The 26,195-nt window shown below is 32.5% G+C and overlaps 1 protein-coding gene across 1 annotated transcript; it reads left to right on the forward strand.

Annotated features, from left to right (window-relative positions):
* The first annotated feature begins 10,447 nt into the window (after window positions 1–10,447).
* On the forward strand, window positions 10,448–12,235 carry LOC127080595 (ethylene-responsive transcription factor ERN2). The gene has a single exon (XM_051020910.1). It carries the CDS (start codon window positions 10,902–10,904, stop codon window positions 11,919–11,921), a length of 1,020 nt encoding a protein of 339 aa, XP_050876867.1. The 5' UTR covers window positions 10,448–10,901; the 3' UTR covers window positions 11,922–12,235.
* The last annotated feature ends 13,960 nt before the right edge of the window (window positions 12,236–26,195 follow it).

The following is a 26,195-nucleotide window of genomic DNA, read 5'->3' on the forward strand; positions in this document are numbered from 1 at the left end:
TAGAAATGACACCGGAAAGGAACTTGATAAAAACTACAAGAGCATTGTTAGGAGTTTCCATAACTCTAGAGAGCCTCCTGAAATTTAGTCAAAAGTAAGTTCAACAAAATGACGTTGCAGAAGATGAAGCTAAATTAGAAACCTTCGAATAAATTTTGGCCTTCAATCGTGTTTTAGGACATGGAAGAAGTTAACATGAGACCTTTACTGATTAGGGTAGTGATGGCCAACTATGATGTTCGTAGGGTCCTAACTGATCGAGGAAGCTCATGTAACATAATACGCACCATCCCAATTAACCAAGGAAGCTCATGTAACATAATGTACACCATTCTTTCGTAGTGATGGCCTAAGTTGTAAAGACATAATACCCTACAAATGGGGTGACTTCTAGGAGTTTAACGGATCAAAAACAAAAACCTATGGGTATATTATGGGGATCTATATGCTCGCAGATATGAAGTTTGTAAAAATCTATTTAGGGAGAAGTGGCTCTTGTTTTTCAAGGCTTGTTGGTTTGGATGATGATAATTAGAATTATCATATGCTAAAATGATCAAGTGATTGTGTTTGAAGATCAAGGTACCATCTGTTGAGATGAGCAAGTTGCAGTGATTAGAATATTAAAGCTTTATTGTTATTATCAAGTGTTAATCAAGTTGCATTGCTTGGATTCAAGATATCAAAGCTTGCATATGGAAGACAACATCTTATGTCAAGCGCCATTCATTGAAGTCAACAAAGATCTTCAATCAAGCACTTTGTATGATAATGGTGGTTATCATGAAAAGTTATCCTATGCCACATCAGAAGAATATTCAAGGTTCCATTGAAGTTCTAAAGTCAAAGGTAATGGGATAAGGAATCACAGACTTCAAAGTTGTGAAAGGTAGAAAGTGTGAAAGCTCATTGAGTCTGTCGTAAGTGATTAATGTTTGTAAAGGTATAAGACTAACTCTTGACTCTACTAAGGTAAATAACACACATAAACATACACACACACACACGTTCAACCCTTTAAAACACCTGTCTTTTTTTTTTATGAAAATCACCAAAAAAATGCTTTTGTGCCTAGATAATTGGATGAGAACTCAAAAAGTTATTTATGAAGGCTTTTTACACTGTGTAATTGATTATCCCTTTGGCATAATTGGTTATCCCTTTTTGTAATGCCTCATAATCAACTATTAGAGTTGGTAGTCAATTAAATAACAACTCTTTTAAAAACCTTCCATTTTTGTACTTGATAATCGATTATGCAGATGACCTAATTGATTCTCAACATTAAAAATGTCCATGAATCTTTTCCTTTTATGGAAAACTTTTTCCCTCTAAATAAAGGGATCCTTTCTAATTTCTAACACACCATAAAATATATTTGAGACACCTCTCTCTCTCTCTCTACCTATCTATCTATCTATCTCTCTCTCCCGCACGCGCACACATTTTCCTTAGTGATTTTTGAGAGTGAAGTTTTATATATGTGAGGCATTATGCTAAGGTCAAAATTTTAAATTCTCATTGGGAGAAATTTGTGTTGGTAGTGAGCTAAACCAAGTTATTGGAAAGAGGGTTTGAATTGAGACTAAGAAAAAAAGACTCAAGTTATTTAGAATTAGTTTGGTTTTATGCCTAGAAGATCGATCATGGAAGCGATCTATCTATTATGAGGTGTGATTGAGAAGTATAGGATGGACCAACAAGACTTGTATTTAATTTTTATTGACTTGGAAAAGTAATATGATAGAGTGCCTAGAGAGATTTTATGGAAATCTATAGAGAAGAAATGGCTCATGATTGCATATATTTGAGCTATCCAAGATATGTATGAAGGGGTATTGATTAGTGTGTAGACATGGGGTGGAGAGACATATGATTTCCCCATTAAAATAGGTTTTCGACAAGGTTCAATCCTAAGTCCCTACGTTGTTACCTTGTTTTTTGATGTACTCACAGAACACATCTCAGAGCTAGCAATGAGATGCATATTTTTTTAGACGTACTCACAGAACATGTCTTATTAATGTCCTTATAAACAACAACACCCAACCATATACAATTTAAGAATATTGTTCTAGTATTCAATAAGATCTCATTGCCAAGTTACACTTGATGTTTTATTGAATGACAATATATTCTAAAGAATTTATTATGTTATATAATAAATAAATAAAAATAAACACAATGCCTTATATTTTTTATATGGTAACAAATATATAAATAAATGTCATGATAAAAAAGTAAATTCAATCAACATAGATTTTTTTATTAGGGTTTAATCCAACACTTGTATCCCTTGGACGTTCTTTCAATTTATTATTTTTTTCGTAAATTGGTGTAGAACAATTATAATGTTAATTTGTCTTGTGTTGGTTATCTTCTGCAAAAACATGTGACGAGAAAAAGGATGTTGAACATGCTTAAATTCAAGACACTATTTCCACTCCAATTTATTTTCAATCATTTATCTCTTTCTTGTAAGGGTGTTTTAAGTTAATTTGAGGGGCGACATAGAAAATTAAGCCATTCAAACAATTTTTAGTTTCATCTCATTTATAAAAACGGGTTTGTTGAAAAAGTAAAATATTATATCTAATGTCTTTGTTTCATATTTTAATTTTTAATTAGCGAAAAGTAAAACACATCCTTTTTTTTTTGTCTGGTTCTCATTATGCTTGCACTTATTTTTAGATTATTCAAGGTGATGAATAATGACTTTCTCCTATAAATGTCCAATATAAATATTTTGTCATATTTATTGATGATTATAATTATTTTTGTTGGCTATATTTTCTTCGATTTATATTTGCTTCTCCGCTTAATAAATTGTTGACATATGTTAGAAACTCAATCTCATAATATGATGACTATATGTCCATGAGTTTCAAGAGAACCTTTGATGACACTATGTCACACTACACTTTTTTAACATTGTATTTAGTATTTCAACTATATGTTTAGATAAAATTGCATGAAATAGAGCAAATTTTATCAGAAATCAAGATATTATGAAATAAATAAATTCAACTCAAAACCACCATAACCAAAAAATTCTATGGTGTTTTATATGGTGGAAGTTATAGTGAAAAGAAGCAAAGAAAGATTGACACACAAGAGTTGAAGAAAAGAATAAAAAATGAATAACTCGTCAAACCGTTGCCCAATCATCATGGATTGTGGCACGATCCCTGAAGTCAACAAAAAGGGCAAGCCCCTAGAAATATCACACCATGATCGTATTGGGTTGTGGCATAATTTGAGAAAATACACAACTTGCCACATCATCATAAGTGAATGATCGGAACATAATTCCTTTCAAGTGCAACACAATTATGTGATGAAAATCCAACTATATATGCTAATTAAGTTCTTAGTGATTGTTAGGGGTTCTAATTTTGACAGAGACAAGTATTTTATGAGTTTCTCTCGAGCTAAATAGGAGGCTCATCACCATTAGAGCTTATTTATTTTTTGTATGATTTATGTAATATTTCTCCAACTCTTATTTTATGTTTAATTGCACTATGAATAGCTAAATTCCCAATTGTTATGAATAGGTTCTTGATCTTAGGGTATAAAATTGAATCCTTGTATGCAACTACTATGTTAATGAATTATTCTTTGATTATTTATATAATATCTGGTTTTAATGTTTTTTTTATTGAATGATCACCTCTAAATTGATTTGTAGTTTATCTTGTGAAATGAAAGTGGAATAAGTAAATGCTTTTAATTAGGTATTCTAGTTGACATCTACCTAGAACTATGGGTGGAACTATGAAACTCATATATTTTTGTTACTTAAATGTTTAACCTTAGATTTTAACTTTTCAAAGAATTAAGGTGTTACTCTAAGTTGGTAAATATTTTATCACTAAGAAATTATGATTAAATAATATTTGAAATGAGTAACCACATGAAATAGTCACATTAACTAGAAAGGTCATTTAAGTTTTTTTAAGGGAAAAACTAAGTCAGACTCATCCCTCATAATCCTTTAATCATTCATCTTATAACTTTAATTTTTGTAATTCAAACTCAAACAAACCAACAAAATATTATTTTTCAACGCGTATAATTTTAGAGTCAATACTAATTGTGGTCTTTGCGTTTGATACTTAGTTGTACTTATGAAGATATTACTTGAAATTATCAGGTACACTTGCCAAATATCTATAAACATTCAATACAAATTCATATTGCCTCAAAGCTCTTGACCCAATACCACCAATAAAATGAGACAGAAGAATGCAAGAGTTTTCATTTGCTTGATGTAACACATTCCATACTTCTTCAAGTTTACGTACCATTCTAATTTTAGGTAGATGTTCCTTCCATATTTGTCTTCTTGATCTTGTTAGAATTCAATTGTGAGTGGTTATTTCTATATAAACAAGGAATGGAGGAAATTTTGGTTCCCTAAAATCTTATTATTTTGGGATAAGATGTGGTGTCAATCTATCTTAAGGGTCATTGGTGTTCCCTGGACTTCTCCAAAAAGTGGTATCAAATTCATGGTTCCACATGGTGGGAGAGTGGGAGTGGGATCCTAGTTTGGATCAAATGTAGTGATGCAGCAGAGTCACATTTAAGGGTGAGATTATTGAAGTTCAAGTATGAAGGGTTAATCCTACATTGGCTAAGCGTGGAGTAAATGTTGGATATATAAGATATATGACCATATACCCATTTTCTTATGGTTTTTAGTTGATATATGGTGTTAACACTCTTATGGGTCTTGGATGTTTAGCCCATTGTTGATCGCAATACTCTTTGGAGATTGTTGGGTTCAAGTTTGAGTGGTTAAGTCTCATGTCAACTATGAATGAAAAAATGTTAGATATACAAGAGAGTTGGTCCATATACGTTATTCCTTAACATTTTGGATTAAGATGTAGTGTTGAGGTCTCTTACGAGTCGTGAATATTTAACTGGTTATTGCTCTCAGTGCTTCATCAGTATTCCCAAATAAGTGGTATTAGAGCCTAGTTTGGCTTAGTGAGTAAGCGAAAGTAGATCTTGGTGTTAGATCAAGTACACAATATGGGAAGACTCACACATGATGTAAATATTGTTGGGATGAAGTATGGATGGTTAATTTCCACATCGATTGATAAAAAAATTATTTGATATAAACGATAATTGACTAATATACGTAATTCTTTAAGATTTTAGAATAAAATGAGGTGTCAAGGTCTTTCATGGGTCCTAAATGATTAGCTCATTAATGGTCTTGGTGGTTCCCAGAATCCCAAACAAGTGGTATTAAAGTCATGGTTCGGCTGGATAGGGGAATGAGATCCTAGTGTGGATCAAGTATTGAGATATGGGTGACTCACACGTTAAAGGAGATTATCGGAATTCAAGTGTGAGTTATTAGTCCCACGTAGACTAGAAATGAAAAGAAAATGTTGGATATATATATATATATATATATATATATATATATATATATATATATATATATATATATATATATATATATATATATATATATATATATATATATATATAAGAGGTGGCTCATATATCATATTTCTTAAGATCTTGGATAAACATGTGATATCAAGGCCTTTTAAGGACCCCTAAAAAGTTTTGGTTCTCCTTTCTTTCATCTTTTTAAAAACCAGACTAGTTAAAGTTATTTACATCCTTTTCTGTGTGTATTTTGTCCGCCTGTGTCATTTGAAATAAATAAACTTAGAGTACAATATGTTCAATGTTCATTTACATGGTATAGTCACTCTCATATAGGCTTTGTGTGTTTTGATGTCTTTAACAACTATTTTTTCGTATTTCTCGAAATGTGACATTTTGTAATGATTAATTTATGTTTCATTTTCTTACTCCTATCATGAATGATATTGTTATTCTTCTCAATTTTTCTATTATTCTTAAATCTACAAAACTTTATAAACTATGAAATATATATGTCATATAATGTTGATAACAGGTTCTGACTTTTTTCTTGATGTTGATCTTCCGCTTGATCCTGTAGTGGTTGAACCACAACGTTCTAGTCACTCAAGGTTGGTTCAACATGCTTAGACGCTTAAAATAAAAATAAAAATAGAACAAAAAAAATCAACTTTTGTTGAAGCCAATGGTTAAACTCCAATCAAAGATAATATGAGGCTTTCACCTTAACATCCCAACTAAAGAAACATTTATTACTATTTTGGCACATTTTATATTTATAACTAAATTGAATCTTTGTAGGCCTTTTTTTAGAATAAAAATTTGAGGTCTATAGCATTAACTTGGATCGCTTGAAAATATATCGAGTACACATAATATATGTTTACCCAATTCAATAAAAATAATTTACATAGGGGGAGAGAGAAGTTCTCCAATCTATTATACTTCAAGAGTTGTTACAAGAAATTACTAGATGAGTTACAAGAAAACAACCGTCTGAGTTCATAAGAACTTCTCCTATTTTGCATTAAAATGTTTCTCAATCACTCCTCCAACTCAATATATGAATCATACAAAATAAATGTGTTTAAAAGTGTTTCCTAATTCCCTTAGATACCCCAAAAAACTCTTCCAATTATTAGAACAAAAAATCCTAAAAATCTCTCCATTTATCTCTTTAACTTTCTCTCACTAGAATTTAAACTCTCTTAACTTGGTATCCAAAAAGGGCTTAAAGGCGTTTGGTATGTGTGTTAGGGTAAAGACATTGTGTATCCCTAAAACACGCTGCATTTCTAAAAGAACGCATGAGAGGACTACGTTCTTGGAATGAATTACATTTATGCCAAATGCATTGTGTTTTTGCGAATCTTCCAAAATGGTTTTGCAGCCAAATTACCATAATTTCCATATTAACTTCAAAATTAATTGTGATGCCAATTTACTCATCAACTACATTGATGCTCTTTCCAAATCTTAAATGATTCTTCAATGAACTTGACCAATTCTAAGCAATGCGTGAACCTTGATTTAGATATTTGCATCCATCATCCAGTTTTTCTTATATAGTCTCATAAGCTCAAAAGCATGGTTCTTCATCAATGAACTCATCTTATCATCACATTCAACTAATTATGATTCTCTTTGATTTTGAGTGTCTCCTTCAAGGTATTTGGTTCTGACTCTTGCAACCCTTCAATCACATTCAAAGCATTAACAAATAAGGTCATCACAATCGTATCACAGAGGTGGTACAATTTTTCTCCATACTTTATCACAAGTCAAATGATAATAAAAATACACTATAGATTTCTCCTAACTAGAACTAGAAACAAGATCTTTAAATTCCTCAGTGTCTCTAATATCCCTAGTAAGTACCTCAACCTCAAAATGTGTTTTATATGTCATAGTTTCTAATTCTTTCACCTCCATATTTTTACACTTCGTCCTTTTTACGGGTCTAGCCCAAAGTAACATCCCCATTTATGATAAATTTTATCCCTCAGGTTCCACCTTTCGCAACTTGTAACTCTTCATGTCTTTAAGATAACCAATGAAAACATACTTCACAGACCTAACATTAAGCTTGTATTTCTTGATATGTGTAAATTCTAATTCTCATAAGACCTTCAAGTTAGAGTAGTGTATCATTTTCCCACTCAAAAGATCCATAGGTGTGTCTTGAAGTATATTCATGTAGCAACATCATTACCCCTCCCATAAACTCATTAGCAATCCAACTCTCATCAACATGCACCTTACCCTCTCCAAAATGATCATTTTCGTATGTTCAACTAGGCCTTTTTATTGAGGTGTATCAGCAACCGTTGTATGTCTCTTTATACCTTATTTATGGTAAAACTCATTAAAGTGCTCTGAAATAAATTTCATGACTTTGGCAATTCTGCTTTCACTAACATGCTCTGGTCTCAAATTTCATATCTTGGCGTTGTCACAATTTTTTTTACTATTTGACTATGCATTACAAATAAGATGGGAATACAACCTACACATATTAGACCATTTTTCCATGATCCACGCACCATGCAAAAATTTCAAAATTCCATGTTTAACTCTAGTGCAATAACATATATCATCCAACATGCTTACGAATAACACATTTTTCTTAAGCTTGGGAACATACCTTGTAGGATCAAGCGCTTACCACTGAGCTAAAAGCAATTGCTGTTAGTGAGGGTGCAACTTTATTTCCTTATAGTATGAGCCTTTCAGGGGCTGCACCTAAAGCGAGGTTTGTAAGCTCCCTCTAAGCGCCATGGGTTGGGATGTTAAGCCCATTCGAATCCCTAAGGGTGACGCTGGATTTATTTATCCAACAATCTCCCCCCCAGTGTCAGCCGGGGGGATTCGAACCCATGACCATGCTCTGATACCACTTGTAGGATCAAGCGCTTACCACTGAGCTAAAAGCAATTACTGTTAGTGAGGGTGCAACTTTATTTCCTTATAGTATGAGCCTTTCAGGGGCTGCACCTAAAGCGAGGTTTGTAAGCTCCCTCTAAGCGCCATGGGTTGGGATGTTAAGCCCATTCGAATCCCTAAGGGTGACGCTGGATTTATTTATCCAACATACCTCACATTGTGGAAAAGGAAGGTCACAGTCATTAAACATTTTAAGTCTAGTCATACAAATACCATGAACTATGAAAGCCTTATTATTACCGAGTCAAACAACTCCACCTTCTTTCAGCTCTAGAGTCTCAAATTATTATTTTCTTAGACATGTGTGAAAATAGCATAATGAGTCCTTAATTCAACTCTTCCTTATAAAACCGCCACCTCTAGTGTACTGTCACTCTCATGACCATGCTTGTTTGAGGAGACTTCAATATAAACAAAACCATATTTTCCTCCCTCTTAGATGACCTTCTTGAAAGTGACTGATTTTATAACAAGTGAAGCATTTTATATTTGACTTATCAAAATCCTTGGACTTAGAATTTCCTATACTCTCACAACTTCCTTTTGAAACATTCAATACTTCATAACAATCGTCAAACTACAAATCTTTCATCTTTGATAGCTCCTTAGACCTTATAGCCAATTGAAACTCCTCCACAGTGATAGTTACTTCTTCACCAATTGGGAAATGCATCCTTGAAATGGTCAAAAGATCAGGATAATGAGTTCAAAAAGAGTAGATCTTTGACCTCGTCATCAAGCTTCACTTTAATATTATGAAGTCATCAATGATCTTATTGAATTTTATCAAGTTCTCCATAATAATTTTTTTTCTACCATTTGAAATGATTAGAGTTGTTGTTTCAAACACATCCTATGAGTCAAGCAATTGGTTGTACGCAATTATTCAAGTTTGAACCACATCTCCGTTGTGGTCTTCTCCCTAGAGACCCCCCTTAGAACTTTATCTCCAAGACACAAGATAACGATATTTGGGGTCTTATCCATCATCTCGGTCTTTATTTACTATGTTAGGTTTGCATGCATCAACGTCTCATCTTTCAATATTTTTACACACCTTTGTTGAGTTAAGATTAATTGCATCTTCACTTTTTATGACCCCAGATCGTTGTCTTTGGAAATCTTCTCGATGTCCCATTTGGAGCTTATGGTGTTCACTTGTAAATCTAATCCTTTTGTCCCACAGTGAGCGTCACTTATTGTGAAATTGAAAGATTTAACTAAACCAAAAACTTTGATGTGAGAAACAAAGAATAGCAACAACCAAAATAAATTGACTCAAACAAAATTAATCAATATACTAAATAATGGATACACCAATATATTTTTATCAAGTTCAATCAAAACAATTTACTATGGAAGATAACAACTCTCTAATTCACTATACTTCGAGAGTTGTTAAAAAATATTACAAGAAAATAATATTCCAAATTCATAAAAACTTTTTCTATTTTCTAACCAAATATTTCTCAATCTCTCTTCTCCACTTAATATATGAATTATACGGTTCAAAATATTTAAAAATGTTCTTCAATTCTCTTAAATATTCAAAAATCTTCCAATTTTTATGTTAAAAATCACTCCCGTTACATCTCTCATTAAGATTTAAACTCTCAGCGTTTCTAAAAAATGCACAAACACATTACATTTCTTAGAACACAACACAATGCATTTTCGCAAATCCTAAAAAGAAAAACTGAAACCAAATTACCACGCCAACAATGTTACATAACTTTAATTATTAACAGCAACATATCTTACTATCACACACACATATATAAATAGTTCTTATTTTCTAGTATATCATTTTGATGTATATACATACATGTGGAAACTTTCTTCCGTCTTTTGCAACACTTCCAAACTAAAAAAAGACACGTCTATACATACAGGAAGGGAAAGGGTTGAAAAGGACAAGTATCAAATAAGACAAAAAAGTACAACTGTAACTAACACCTACACATTTGTTTTATAGTTACCTCAAACATTGATTATCCTAGGATCTGCAACCTCGTTCTTAAAGGTGTTAACGTGAGAGCCAAGGATTATTGTAACCTTATTCATTTGTCATTATTTGCCTTCATTCATTTTTCAATTGTTAATTCTGAATTGGAGGATACAATAAACCATTTTTTAATGTAACCATACAATCAAAACAGCACAACTTTTGCATATGATTATCAGTTTGTCACCTTTTCATAACTGCTATGCGATGATAATATATCATAATTCATTGTTCCAAAAACTCCACAACATAAATTATTTTCTTAACAATATAACTTGTCTCCTTTGTAAAACCATTAACTTTGTGTCGATATCAACAACAAGGCCTGCAAGAGTGACATCAATTGTAATATATTTTGACATGTTGTGATTTGTCATTATCCTAGAGCTAAAGATGCTGCTTTCAAATTTTATTTTATAAATGATCTCCAAATGAAGCTCAAAAGGTTCCTTATCCAAATGTAGCGGCACACTTTGAGATATCGATTTTTTTTTTATCGGTACGATTCGAACCAGAGACCTTGACGTTTACGAATATGGTAGCACCTGTAATTGATAATGGATTTCGTAGCAGAAAGAAATCATCAAGAGGACACCACAGGTTTGTAGGAGTTCGTCAAAGGCCGTCGGGAAGATGGGTGGCAGAGATCAAAGACTCTTTACAGAAAGTTAGGCTTTGGCTCGGAACATTCGACACGGCTGAAGAAGCCGCTCGTGCTTATGATACAGCTGCTAGAGCTTTGAGAGGTGCTAATGCTAGAACCAACTTTGAGTTGCCAGAATCTGCAACAAATGGAGGTGATGCTAAGCGCGTTTCGGGTTCAGGTTCGGGTTCTAAGTTCATGCTAGAGAATACTGAGCCTTTTTCTTTTGAAGATGTTAGTGAATCAGGTTCAGGTTCTGAAGGTCTTCTTGGTGCACTCAAAGCAAAACTTTGTAATGGAAAAGAAGGGAAATTTTCATTTTCATTTCCTTCTGCTAGTATAGTTTCGAAATCAACACAAAACAGTTCTTGGAAGAAAGAATCATCATTATCATCATCATCAGCTACTTATTGTCTCTCTCAGATGAATGAAACTCATGCTAACACTATACCAAACTCATTGAGTATTTCATCAAACACTTTTGCTAAGAGTTTGATCATCCCAAATCATGATCATGAAATATCTCAAACTCAAACACCATCTATGACAAACATGTTATGGTCCAACGAAATCGAAAATGAATATCCTTGGCCTATTCAGATGAATCATGTTCTTCATGACAGTAGTACTACTAATCTTCTTGCATCTGCAAGTGCATCAAATTTTCCATGGCCACTAATAGATTCCAACATTGACATGACATGTATAGATCAAGGGATATTAAATAGTAACAGAAATGATCAAATCAATATGATGAACATGCAGTTACCTCAAGCTGGTGGATCAAATACTGAAGGGTTTTGGACAATGGATCAGCAACAACAGTTTGTGCAATGTGAGGAGAATAATAGTTGGTTTGGTTCCGGTGGATCTTGGAATCCTTTTATCTACGTGCCTTCTGAGCTAGCTTGATTAGGTTAATCATATATCTATGAAAGAAATCTACAAAACATTTGTTTTACCTTGATTTTATAGAACAGTCTCTTAGCATGCATAAAGATCGACTAAGTTTGTTCTGTGAGGAAGGTAATCTAGTAGAATGTTGTGTGTGTTTACCTTAGAACATGTAATGATGATTTTCAGCATTTTAATATGTAAAGCAATATTATTTTATTTATCTATAATAAATCACTAATATGGTAGAGAATGGTACTCATCTTTGAGTCTCCAGATAGAGAATTTATAAATTTCACATGAGTTTAGCAGCCTCAACTACAGTCGCACGCGCCTACACCTGCGGCCCAAACTATTGTTTCTCTGCGTGCTTTCGACCGGTTTTTTTCAGTCGTCAGGACCGTGGCTACCCTTGCCACTACCGGTTGTTCACATGTTTTCTCCAATCTACTACAACATTCAGGTCTCTGTCATCGAGCTCTAGTTTCAAGGTCTCTGTTGAGCAGGTGATAAATGCATAATTTATTTTTTTGAAAATCACATAGAATTATAGACTTTTTTTCTGCCCTGCCCCTTTTCTGAAATTTATTTTCCACTATGCCCCAGTTTGAAATTTGTTTTCCAATTTCTCCCCTTTTTTTTATTGAGCTCGTCCAATGGTTGGACAAGGGCCTGAAGGCCCATTGCGTGCAGTAAAGACTCGGCCAATGAATGACCGAGGGCATAAAAAAACTGTTTTTTTTTTTTTAATATTTTAAATACTTTATTAAATAGGAATAATAATTAATATAATTGATTTTTAATTATTAATTATATATTTAATTAATATAATTAATTAATTTAAAAATAATAATAATTTTTTAATAAAAATATTTAAAATAAAATGTAAATAATAATAGTTTTTCATGATAATAATTTTTATTTTGATATTATTATGTTTAAAATATTAATAATAAAAATAATTAATTTTTAGAATATTAATAATAGAAATAATTTGTTTTTTTTAAGAATTACAATGGAAGAAATACATTTTATTGATATAATGGAAGCAATACATTTTATTAATGATAAGCGATAAATTTTTTTGATATTATTATTTTTAAAATATTAATAATAAAAATGATTATTTTTTAGAATATTAATAATAGAAATAATAAAAAAAAATTAATTCGTAAAAAATATTCCAAATATAGTTTAAAATCTTTTATAATTTAAGACGGATAAAATATTATTTATCAATTTTTTAAAATTATTTGGGACAAAAAAATGTCATTTATTAAAAATATTTGAAAATAATACTTTACATAAATGAGTATACAAAAGACAAAAAAGAAAAAACCATTCGAATTCGAATTCGAATAATAAAAATATCTGATATGAAATAATACGAATATTATTGTCATTATTATAAGTAATAATTTTTTTTAGATATAATAAACAATTAAAGTATTTGATATTTAATAATGATTAAATATATCATTTATTCAATAAATTTTTAAAAGAAAAATTCTTATTTATAATAATGACAATTATTTGCTATTTCTAATTAATATGTTATGTTTTTAATAATTTGTCATTAATATCCTAATAATTATTTTTATCACAATTCAATAAGTAATAATATGACATTAAAAATAGCATTAAAAGCAAATGAATTGTTCTTATATATAATATACTTTCTCTTTCCTTAATAATAATAACAATAAATCAACTTAAAAAAAAGTTAATATCATTAATTACATATGTTTTAATTCATATAAAATATTCCAAATATAAACTGAAAAAGGCTGAAAATCTTTTTTAATTTAAAACGGAGAAAGTTTTATTTATTAAAAATATCTTTTATAATTTGAGACATTTATTAAAAGCACTATGAAGAATATTATTTTAACATTTTATTTTATTTTAACATCTTATTATTTACATTTTATTTTAAATATTTTTATAAAAAAATTGTTATTATTTCAATAAAATGTATTTTTTCCATTGTACTAGTAATTCTTAAAAAAACAAATTATTTCTATTATTAATATTCTAAAAATTAATCATTTTTATTATTAATATTTTAAAAATAATAATATCAATTTTTTTTATTATCATGAAAAACTATTATTATTTACATTTTATTTTAAATATTTTTATAAAAAAATTATTATTATTTTTAAATTAATCAATTATATTAATTAAATATAGAATTAATAATTAAAAATCAATTATATTAATTATTATTACTATTTAATAAAGTATTCAAAATATTAAAAAAAAAAAAAACAGTTTCTTCATGCCCTCGGTCATTCATTGGCCGAGCCCTACTGCACGCAATGGGCCTTCAGTCCCTCGTCCAACCATTGGACGAGCCCAATAAGAAAAAGGGAGCAGATTGAGATTTTTTTTTAGACTGAGACATAATGGGAAATAAATTTCAGAAAAGAGGCATGTGGGGAAAAAAATCTGAATTATAAGCAATTATTCAATACTTGAACACATTTGTTTAGCGGATGTAAGGCACCTCAAACACATTTTTTAAGATATTCAATGACTATGGAGGTTGGGTTTTCGCTAGGGCCAACTCCCTTTTACTTATCTTGGTTGTCCTATATTCAAAGGAAAACCGAAACAGATTCATTTTCAAAGGTTAGCCCACAAAATTAGAACTAAGCTTGCATCTTGTAAGGGTGCGAGGGAGAGTTCAACTCATCGATTCGGTCATCCAGAACATACTGGTTTATTCCTTTCGTATTTACAGGTGGCCAGATAAGGATAAGGTGCTAGTCCAATTAAATACTTGGTTCAGTAACTTCATTTGGAGTGGTGTTATCCTCATCAGAAAAATTTGCACAATGGCAAGGTGAGTAGTTTGCAAACCTATGGATAAGGACGGTTTCGGAATCTGATCAGCAAAGAAACTTAATGACGCATTGCCGCTCAAGCTAACTTGGGAGTTCATGACCTGTTAGGAGGAGTGTGCAGTAGTTTGCAGAGCAAGATATCCTCACAATAACCCCCTCGATCTTATCACATAAAATCACTTATTTGGCCTGGAATCTGTCACTATAACCTTTTGAAGGAGGAGACCAAATGGGTGACAGGAACGGGGGAAACATTAACTACTAAACTGGGAATTGGTAGGGGAAGTTGAAATTGTATGTGTTTGTTTGATTATTCACGTGTTTGTAATTTGTTCATTATTTTTGTATTAGCGTGTTTGTAATTCATTCACAATTTGATTTGTATTGTGTTCGCTTCAGTTATTTAGAATTGTACCATTAAGACCATTCATTATTCGATAAATTAGAGTTTTGATCCATGATAGTGTTCCTTTATGAGTATAATAAGTTGGTTTTTATCGTTTCATCCGGTGTTGCTTAAATCACAAGTTAGAACACTTAAATCAAGGTGCCTGGTAATTTGATTTGAATCATGTACAATTTATGACTTGAATCAAGCTTATTGTGAAAATTTGATTTCGCATCTGGATGATTTGATTCGAATCATGGTTTGAACCTAACTCGAATCATAGCTCTCCATGAAAGCTAGGATTGGGCTCGGCCTAATTTGACTCGAATCATAAGTTAAACTTACCTCGAATCATGACTTTTTCTTGACTCGAATGATAGCATAAAAAATTCAATTTTCCACCTTAGATTTAAATTTTTGTTTCTTTGATCCAAATACAAGTGTAATGAAACAATGTGGGTGAAACCCATTTTGAGACAAAATATCAATTTGTCTTCTCTTCTCTAGCATGTCCTTTCCTAGCACCTTTGATTCTTTATCTTATTTTGAAGAACAACTTCTTGAGTGTTAATTCATGTTAGATTCACTTCTTTTTTTTACACATTGCTCTTGTGTAATTTGTTGTTGTTTGAGGGAAAGCCATAAAAAGAGAGTTGATCAATCTCGTATTGATTCATGACTGATCAAACTCATGAGAATCATCAAGAACCAAGACCCATTTACTCAGAAGTTTGAGAAAACATTGTGTATGTGTGTGTTCTTCATTCACCAACACTCAATTACTTGACTAACACCTTGTGAGTTAGAGTGTGTGTGAGATTCCTTTGACATTATTCATCATCTTCAACCTTAGTTCTTATCCATTATTGTGGACCTTCATCTCTAAAGATTGAGTGTTTAAGGGAGACTAGTGGTACATTAGAATATCAAATTTTGTGTGAAGTTTGTTATTTGTAACAGGTGCAAGTATTCTTTCTTGAATGCAGTTTAGTTCTTATTGGTATCTATCAAGAAGAGAGTTTTAATATACTCCATGGAAGACTTTGGCGAAGTTAAGTACAAATTGTTCGTAAGGCAGAGTTGTAAGTAGTCCAACTTTGGTGAGATTGTGGAATGATTGTTCGTAGACAAAGTTGAGAGTTATCCAATCAATGTTTAGTTAATGACAATCACTCATACAATAAATCAATGAGATCAAGGTGGATAGCCACATACCAATACTTGGAGCAGGTTATTGTGGATAGAAAACTTATTGGATCAAGATCTTTGAGGATCTTGTTTTTTGTTAGCAGTTTGAGTGTCTGCATCATCAGAGGAAATTATCGTGTGATATTTCGTTGTAATCAAAATACTTGCATCAAAATTATAAAAATAGTGAAAGGTCGTGATTATTTAGATATGATTCTTTAACACCATTGGAGAGCAGAGTAGGCAAAGCGATGAAGAATGTTGAACCACTATATATCTCTGTGTATCTTTTCTCTCTTCCATTATCTCCTATAATTTTCTAGCATTCATTACTATGCCTATTGCATTAGTGCAAATTTTCATTGTTTGTATGTCATTTAGGTTAGGCCTTGCTTATATATATATTTAATGTGTAATCTTAGGTCTACGATGCATCAATCTTTTTGTATCATCATAAGTCAAATTATGCCTTGAATAAGTATCTATGTAAAGGGTTTTTAAATTGTTTTGTTTAAAACGACTTTGGTTATCTTGTAATTGATTTGCATTAGAAAGTATTAAGTCCTTAGTGATATCTTTCAGTACTTTAGTTGGCTTAATTCATCGAGATGTTTTCAAGCTCTCTTAGTGTTGTGTTTTGCTTCTGAGTATCTTAAAATCTCTTATTTCGTTTATGGGACCTAAAATATTTTTGAAATTGTCTTATTGTGGATAGATTTATTCAACCCATCATCCCTATATACCTCATTGTGTCCATATTTCCACCCAACATAAGCCTCTAAGCGAGCACATGGATATCCTGCCTCAAGACAGACAAAAGTTAAATACTAAGCTCAAATACCCTGAGATAGTATTCAAAATTAACCAGATTCCATTTCCCCGGGAGCAGCTTCAGGATCAGTTAATTTGGGAACATTCAAGTAATGGGGTCTTAATGGCGAAGGATGCGCACAATTTCCTAGAAGGTAATTGTACGACATTATAGTGGGTTACACTAATTTGAAAAAAATTGTATTCCTCTGTCGACTTCCTTCATGATGTGAAGATTGATTCATAATAAGATCTCGCAGATGATAATTTGCAAAACATGGGGATGCGTATTGGCTTCAAGTGAAGTTTGTGTAGTGCCCAAAGGGAAACAATATCCCATATCTTTTTTTTATTGTCACTTTAACTTAGAGATCTAGAAGGTGATAATGGTAAAAATAAAGATCATAATGTTGCCTAAAGCTCTAGAGTACCTCCTTCAGATGGCCATGATGGGATGGTATCCCAAGCTCAAAGATACTATTATAGCGGCACTGGTTCACACTGTCCACCAGATCCGACTGGCAAGAAATGATAGAAGGTTCAATGATTCAACACAACTGGTAACCATTATTTTTGAAAGAATTATAGCCTTAACAAAGATCACTTGTTCGCTTTCAAAGGGTTGGATTTCTAACTGTCAGTTAGAGAATTACATTCTTAATAATGTCTAAATAGATAAAAGATATTGGAATGCCCTCAAAATTATTATAGTTTTTTTCTTTCCAAAAACCACATAATTTATGGGTTAAGATTAACACTGGTGAGTTTGTTAGAGGAAACTTGACAACAACGAAGGTTGTTGTGTAGGACCATCACATAGGTTTTTAGGAGAACTTTCTCTATGAACTTGGAAGAGATGATTATTATAGCTGAGCTTCTGGCTAATATGACCGCCTTAGAAGAGGTGAATCGAGAGGATGGTTTAATGCTTTGATTTAAGGTGATTCTCATATGGCACTTCACTCTGTTAGGATGGAGATCCTTATTCCTTTGGATCTCCAAAACAAGTGGTCAAATTGTAAACATTTTTCTTTAAATAGGGTTTACACACACAAATTTACAGAGAAGAAAACAGGTGTGCAGATAAACTAACTTCCCAGGGCAATGTTTGAATTTCCAACGGTGGGATTCGTTACCAATTTTCATTTGTGGATTTTTTTTCACTGATAGGTTGGATTTATCGAATTACAGATTTACTTGACCTTCAGCTTTGTGGATTGACTATTCACTGATGGAGGACAAGGGTTTGACCTTTTGCATGGTCTAGTTGTAGTTGTAGTTTTTTATTTTCTTTAGTTTTTCCTAGGTCAGGTCTATTCCCCCCGGATGTACATATTTTTAAATTTTAATATAGTAGAATTTATTTAGTTTATAAAAACACATTTTTAATTGACAAAGGAAACTCAATATGCTAATCGGCCATTTTTTCAATTAGTGGATGTTGATTATAATCAAAATCTATAAGTAGAGGTTTGTGGCATCATTTGAAGATCTTATCATAATTTTCTACATCAATTTATATTAGAGACATTAGGGGAGAGTATTTATTGAGGGGTGTGGCATTATGATTTCATATTGAGCACAAAAATTTCAAATGGAGAAGTAGAAAAGAAAAACAAAAGTTTAGCACTCAATGCCGAAGAATATGACTATGATGGTAACATCTTATAGTAAAGAAATTTAAAAGATTCTTAAAGAATGAGAAAAAGCAAAAACAACAGGAAGAAAAAGATGAGCAAAAAACACCATCCATTCCAACATGCTACAATTGCTGAAAGAAAGGACACATCAGGTCATACTGTCTCATAGCTAAAAAGGCATATCAAAAGAGATTCAAGAAGCCTCGGAAAAAAGGCAAGAAAGCTTATGTTGCATGGGAAGACAATGATACGGAATCCTCGGAAGATGAAAAAGAAGAAGCCAATATTTGTCTCATGACAAATCATCAAGATGACGAGGTAAACTATTACTTCTCTTATCATGATCTTTTTCGTATTTGTAAGTAACTAACAAAAGAAACAAACAAACAGGAACAAATTTTATCCACATCCAATGATATCATTTCCTCTCTAGAACTTAAAAATAAAAATCTGGAAAGAGAAATAGAAATCCTTAGAGAGAGACAAAATGGACCAGCTCAAAGTTCTTCCACTTCAAACGAAGATGATGAACCCGATAACTGCAATGAATGTGATGATTTGAAAAATGAAATTTGTGATCTTCAAAAAACACTTGTCAAGTTCACCAAAGGAAGACATAATTTGAATCTTATGATAGGAAATCAAAGAGCCTCTTACAACAAAGTTGACCTTGCTATGAACTGAATAATAATAGTAAAAAATTCGATAACATTTGTAATGCCAAAACTAATTCACATTGTAAAACCTTTAAATGAAGCTACTATAGTAAATAAGGTCACATTGTTATGTTACATTTCATTAAGAAGAGTCATGAAAGCAAAAAAGGACATCTTCCTTCATATTTTTATAAAAAACACTATGAACACAAAGCAAAAAATTTGTCTACCCTTATAAATGTCTATATCTCAAATACAAATAAGAAGAATGTTTATGAAAATAACAACAAAGGACCCAATATGATATTAGTACCTAAAAGTAAGAACTAACCCTTTCTCTGTAGGAATGCTTTAGAGTCTCAAACACCAAATGGTATCTTGATAGCGACTGTTAAAAAGCATATGACATGTGACAAACCCCTATTCTCCACCTTCTTTCCTAAAGAATGAGGCTTTGTCTATTATGGAGATAATAATAAGGAAAAATTTCTGGGAGTAGGCATCGTTGGTAAAGGTAATAATGTAACTTTTGACTCTTCTGGTTGCAAGGTCATAAAATCTAAATCAAACAAAATTCTATTTAGAAGCTCAAGAAATGAAAATATATACATAGTGAATTTAAATAAAATTCCTTCAAATTATGTATGTCTCATGAGTAAATAGGATGAATTTTGGCTATGAAATAAGAGAAATGCTCACATACACATGGATCTCATAAATAAGATGGTCCAAAAAGATTTTATGGACGGTCTTCCAGACTTACATTTTGAAAAGAACAGATTCTGTGATACGTGCCAAAAGGGAAAGTAACTAAGGTCTTATTTTAAAGCTAAAACATTGTTTCTACTAATCGGCCCTTACAAATGCTTCATATGGACCTTTTTGGCCCATCAAGAACCGTAAGTCTAGGTGGAAACATCTACACTCTTGTAATTGTAGATGACTACTCTCACTATACCTGGACATTATTCTTATCTTAGAAAATAGACATGTTTGTTGCCTTTCAAAAACTAGCCAATGTTATCTAGAAAAGAGACATATTGCATCAATAAAAAAATGACCATGATGGAGAATTCCAAAATGAGGAATTCAAAAAATTCTATAATGAGAATGGTATTCGACATACCTTTTCCACTCCACGAAGTCCCCAACAAAATGGGGTAGTAGAGAGGAAAATTATATCTCCGACGAAGCTTGCGATGATGATGCTCAATGATATTAATCTTCCTAAATATTTATGGATTGATGCAGTAAGCATTGCTTTCTATGTTATGAAACTTGTCTTAATAAATCAGACACCTTATGAAGTATACAAAGGAAGAAAGCTGAATATCTATCACTTTCATTTTTTGGACAAAAATGATTTATCCTTAACAATAGGAAATATAACCTCAGAAAATTTGACGTAAAAGTTGGTGAAGGTATATTCGTAGGATATTCCACTTCCTGCAAAGCTTATAGAGTCTTTAACAAAAGAACTTTGACAATTGAAGAATCGATTCATGTTACCTTTGATGAATCTGAATCTAAACCAATAGAATTAGAAGGTCTCGATTGTGCAGGTATCTTAGAAAGGACAAATTTAGAGAAAAATAATCAAGAACAGGACCAAGGCAAAAGTTAAAATCAAGTTGAAGAGCTAGATCAGGATCAAATCACAGATACTTCACCATAACATACATATCTTTTGTAAGAATGGAGGACAACAAGATACCATCTTATCTAGAATGTTATTAGAGATATATCTAAGGGAGACAATACTCTACGATCCCTTAATAAGTTATGTAACTTTGTAGATTTTGTTTCGCAAATTGAGCCAACAAGAATCGATGAAGTTATCCTCGATGAACATTGGTCTCTTGCCATCTAAGAAGAGTTAAATCAATTTTAATGGAATAACATTTGGGAACTCGTTCCTAAAGCTTTAGCTAATCTAGTGATTGATACCATATGGATCTTTTGCAACAAACTGAATGAAGATGTCAATATTTTAAAAAATAAAGCGAGACTCGTTGCTAAGGGATACAATCAACATGAAAGAATTAATGTCGATGAAAATTATGCTCCTGTGGCTAGATTAGAAGCCATAAAGACGTTATAGATTTCTCTTGCATTATCAATTTCAAATGGATATAAAAAGAATTTTTCTAAACGACTACACCCAAGAAGAGGTATATGTTTATCAACCTTCAGGTTTTGTCAACCCAACATTTTCAATTCATGTTTTCAAGAACTTAGCTAGGAAAAAGCTTTGTTTAGTTATTGAGATTAGCTTGGAAAATATCTAACCGGCTCGTTAGTCCAGCCTGGGTAAAAGTTTTCTTTTTGGTTTAGGGATAAGTCATTGTAAACTTTCTGGATTCGATTTTAATGAAGGTTCGAGCGCAAAATCTGTAAAAGCTCAAGTCCATAGTCAAAATCTAAAGAATATCACTTGGTAATAAGAGTAGGCTAATGTACGATCGAACCTGGATAAATCACTAGCGCAATATCTCTAAACCCTTATCTTTTTACTTTACTGTTTTTACTTTCTGATGTATATATTTACACTAAACTTAAAGAATACTAACACTATTCACTTCTTAATTAAAATAAACTTAAAATTAATCACGAAGTTTGAATACCAAAATTCAACCCCCCTCCCCTCTTGTGCTTGAAGTCAATTGTCCAACAAGTGGCATCAAAGCCTAACTCCTATTAAAGAATAATCGTCCCATGAGGGAAAATGTCTTCAAACTACTCACTAAATAAACCCGGATTCTAAAATGGAGAAATGTATAGTTTATGGAAAGAGAAAATGAAATATTTCATAGAAGGTATGAATCATGGTATTTAGAAGGCTGTGAAGGAAAATCCATTTTTCCTATATACGATGTCAACGGTGTTTTAGTAAACAAACCTGAAAAAGGATTGACCCAAAGATGATAAAGTAAATTTGAAGTGTGGTTTGAAAACAAAGAATGTCATCATTAACGCTCTCTATCTTGATGAATTATTGTGAGTTTCTCACTACGAGACTGCAAAAGAAATGTTGGGCATCCTCCAAATTACCCATGAAGGACCTACTAAGGTAAAAAGGGCAAGACTGAGCACATTAACCGACAAATGTGAACTCTTTAGAATGAAACCTGGAGAGAGAATTAATCAAATGCAAACATAATTTACCTATATTGTGAGTCATGTGAGAACACTAGGAAAAAATTTCAAATAAGGAACTAGTTGTAAAAATTCTTAGATGCCTAAACCATAGTTGGAAACCCAAAGTCACAACAATTTGTGAATATAATGATTTAGCGACTATGGACATGCATACTTTTTTTGTGGAAAATTGCAACAACTTGAGATTTATTTGAACATACTTGTTGATGACGAAGGAGGTGCCAACTCCAAGGAAGTGTATTTTCTTCATTGCATTTTTAGTGCACAACGGGTTCATTATGCCACATTCATGTTGGCCCATATTCGATCTGTGTCGACTGCTACAAAGGGCGTAATTTTTATTGGAGGATTGATTACCTATACTGCTCATGCATTGAACCTAGAGGCTAAGTTTGCAACTCTGTTACCCATTGCTAGGAGCACTGCATTAGACATTCATGCATGCAAGTCACATAAATTGGTTAAGTTTGAAAGAGATAAGAGGTACTTTTTTATCGTTAAAAACAAATTAATAAGCAATATTGTTTTGCCATACCTTGAGCGTATTAATGTTCAGAACTAGGCTAATTGGCTTTTTAATTTATCTGCCCCCGCTGACACTGTCCCTACTTGTATGGATATTCCTGAGCATGTTGGTGCGGGAGGTGTACTAATGAAGAGTATGATCGGAGAGAGCGACACTCCCCTATGCATACATCTCCCCCACCCCATCATTCACCAGTACACACTACACAACATTTTCCTAACACTTTTACAGGTACCACTTTGTGACAAGATGGCTCATCTTCTCATCATCAGCAGAACACCGTTGAGTATGATTATAATGCATTCAGGCATGAGACCGTTGATCTCTGTTATGAGTTACAGGCATAATATAATATTAATATGGAGCATGCCAAATTGTTTAGTGCTATGTATCAACATCAGATTGATATGATGTCACGTGTAACACCCTGAAACCCCATATACAAATTATCTCATGATTTAATAAAAAGTACAACCACATAGGGTGTCACACACATCAAACATATCCTTCTTCGTAAGTACTCCAAGAGCCAACTTTCATTTACTTCAGCGAGATCTAGTCTTGAGTATCTACATGATGTCCATGTAAAGACAATATTCAAGCATAAGGGGTGAGAAATAATATTCAATATAAACAGTGTAAGGAATGCTAAGGTATAGAAACATACAATAAGTATACATTCATTACACAATCAACAACAACATATTCTCACACCCAAATCATCAACACCATTATACACAACAACATCATAATCATCATCAATAACATACACAACATCATCTTAATCATACATAATCGTATTTCACGCATCCATTTCATTTACTCTATACTACTCATGATAACGACAACAACTCATATGCATGTGGTAACATATCACCAAAAGGTTCCTTAGCGAATCAGGTTCACCTTACTCAAACTCCGAATCCACCCTGCTCGGATTCGGGACAAGTCACCAATCCATCTTACTCGGATTGCAACTTGCCTCTTTCATCAACAACAACGACATCATGAATGCATGTCAAACATGTCGGTGCATCAATAACATAATGTTTAAAGTCCCCTACCGACAATCAACAAAACATGCATTGACCTAACAATAATAGTTCTTCCTACCCGAACTATTATTTACCGATCACAACAATATCATCAATATTATTCTCATCATCATGACATAACATCATATACCATACACAATCATTAATAATTATTACTACAACCAATAACAATATCAACTCCAGCAACTCAACACCATCATACATCAACATCTCATTATCTAAACTCAACGGTTTGTTAGTCAGTCATACAGACCTTCACAATTATCGCTAAATGAGACACCTTAATTTCACTCAATTATTTCACCAAGGATAACCATTAGGTAGATATATGTGTTAGCTATGAAATCCTTTGGACCACGCCTCAATCCGAGTCACAAAACTCAAGTTATGTTCAAAAACGTCTCACTTGGTACAAATCAGGGAGCTGCAACGGCTGCCCGTGGCAGCCACTACGGCCACCCGTAGCAGCCACTACGACCCGTAGCGCTCCTCGGCCAAAAAATCCCATTTTGGATCGCCTATGGCCCAAAAACCAGAGGGCTTCTACGACCACCCATAGCAGAGCCCAGAAAACCCCATTTTTCTCGCGATTTTGTACGATCACTCTTGTTTTTCAGTTGTCCATTCGACCTTAAACCCCATATTTTGAACTCTAACAGTCCCAAATCATACCCTACATCATGGTACATGAAAACATATGGATTTTTATCATCTCTTAATATCTAACTCAATAATACATCATGTTCACCATCTCTAAGTCACCATTAACACACTTCGTGGTCACAACCTTCACACATTCATCAATGGAAGAAATTCATACCCATAAATTCATGATAAATCACCATCCTTTCAGCCACACAATCACATATATAAACATTACAAATCATCATTCAATCATGGATTTATGAGAAACCATAACAATCAATCATTTAATCATTGTAAAGACATAAACCCTAAGGAGAATAAAGACCTCTCTTCTCTACCCCATCATGCAATACATCTAGATTGGATAGCCTTTCTCCCCGTTACCTGAATTTTTCAGCAATAATTGGTCTATTCTTGAACTTTTCCCTCCTAGGCCTTCTCTTGCTCTTTCTCTTGCCCTAGCCTTCTTTTTCTCCAATTCCAAAAGTTTCATGTACTATTAAATTTTTTCCTCACCCCTCTCATTATAAATCAAAACCTAGTTCTATCTTTCTAATATTCCACTAAGGCCCAAATTATTACTAACTTACATTATTTATTTTAATTCTCCATAATTCACACTTTCCATCCCAAACTCATTATTTTCTATTTAATTTAAATAAATTAAATAACCTACTATTATTCAACTATTATTAAATTAATTCTAGTTAATTCTAAATAGTTTTCATTCTCTCTAAAGCCTCAACCTCAAGGTCATGCACCCTTATGACCCACCCTTATATAATTACTGCTCACAACAAATTAAATACCTTTATATATTTTAATTAATTAATATTCTAATTAGTTCTAAACAATTATCCAACCTCTTACTCTCACTCCCTATACCTCCATCTCAAGGATACTTATCCCCACAATCACACAATGTCATACGGTGAACTGACTTGGGGTGTTTTGCTTTTAATCGCAATGTCGCGGATAGCAAGAGTCGCCACCGACTTTTCTTTCATCCAATAAGGAAAGGCGGAAAAGAACAGGAAAGACCTTAATTTAGATTCTGGGTTCGGGAGGTACATTATACAAAGGGAAGGTGTTAGCACCCTTTGTATCCATGGTTATCCATGGGCTCTTAATTGCTTGATCACTTATGTTTTTCTTGTCTGAAAAAGTGTGTGAGAGCTGTTTAGAAAATGTTTTGAAAAGAGAATTTAACTTTGTAATGATTCTTGTATGAATGTATACAAAGTGGTTATCTCGTTTAGTTTTGAAAGTTATTTAGAAAAATATAACTTGACAATGATTCTAGTACGAATGTATGCCAAGTGGTGATTTTCTAATGGAGGTTTTGAAAAGTGTGAGGTGTGAAAAGTAGTTTTAGT

Source organism: Lathyrus oleraceus, chromosome 1, assembly GCF_024323335.1.
Source record: "Lathyrus oleraceus cultivar Zhongwan6 chromosome 1, CAAS_Psat_ZW6_1.0, whole genome shotgun sequence".
Classification (NCBI taxonomy): domain Eukaryota; kingdom Viridiplantae; phylum Streptophyta; class Magnoliopsida; order Fabales; family Fabaceae; genus Lathyrus; species Lathyrus oleraceus.

Excerpts from the sequence above, each read along its gene's own strand:
- LOC127080595 (XM_051020910.1), top strand. The coding sequence starts at position 10,902 with ATGGTAGCACCTGTAATTGATAATGGATTTCGTAGCAGAAAGAAATCA.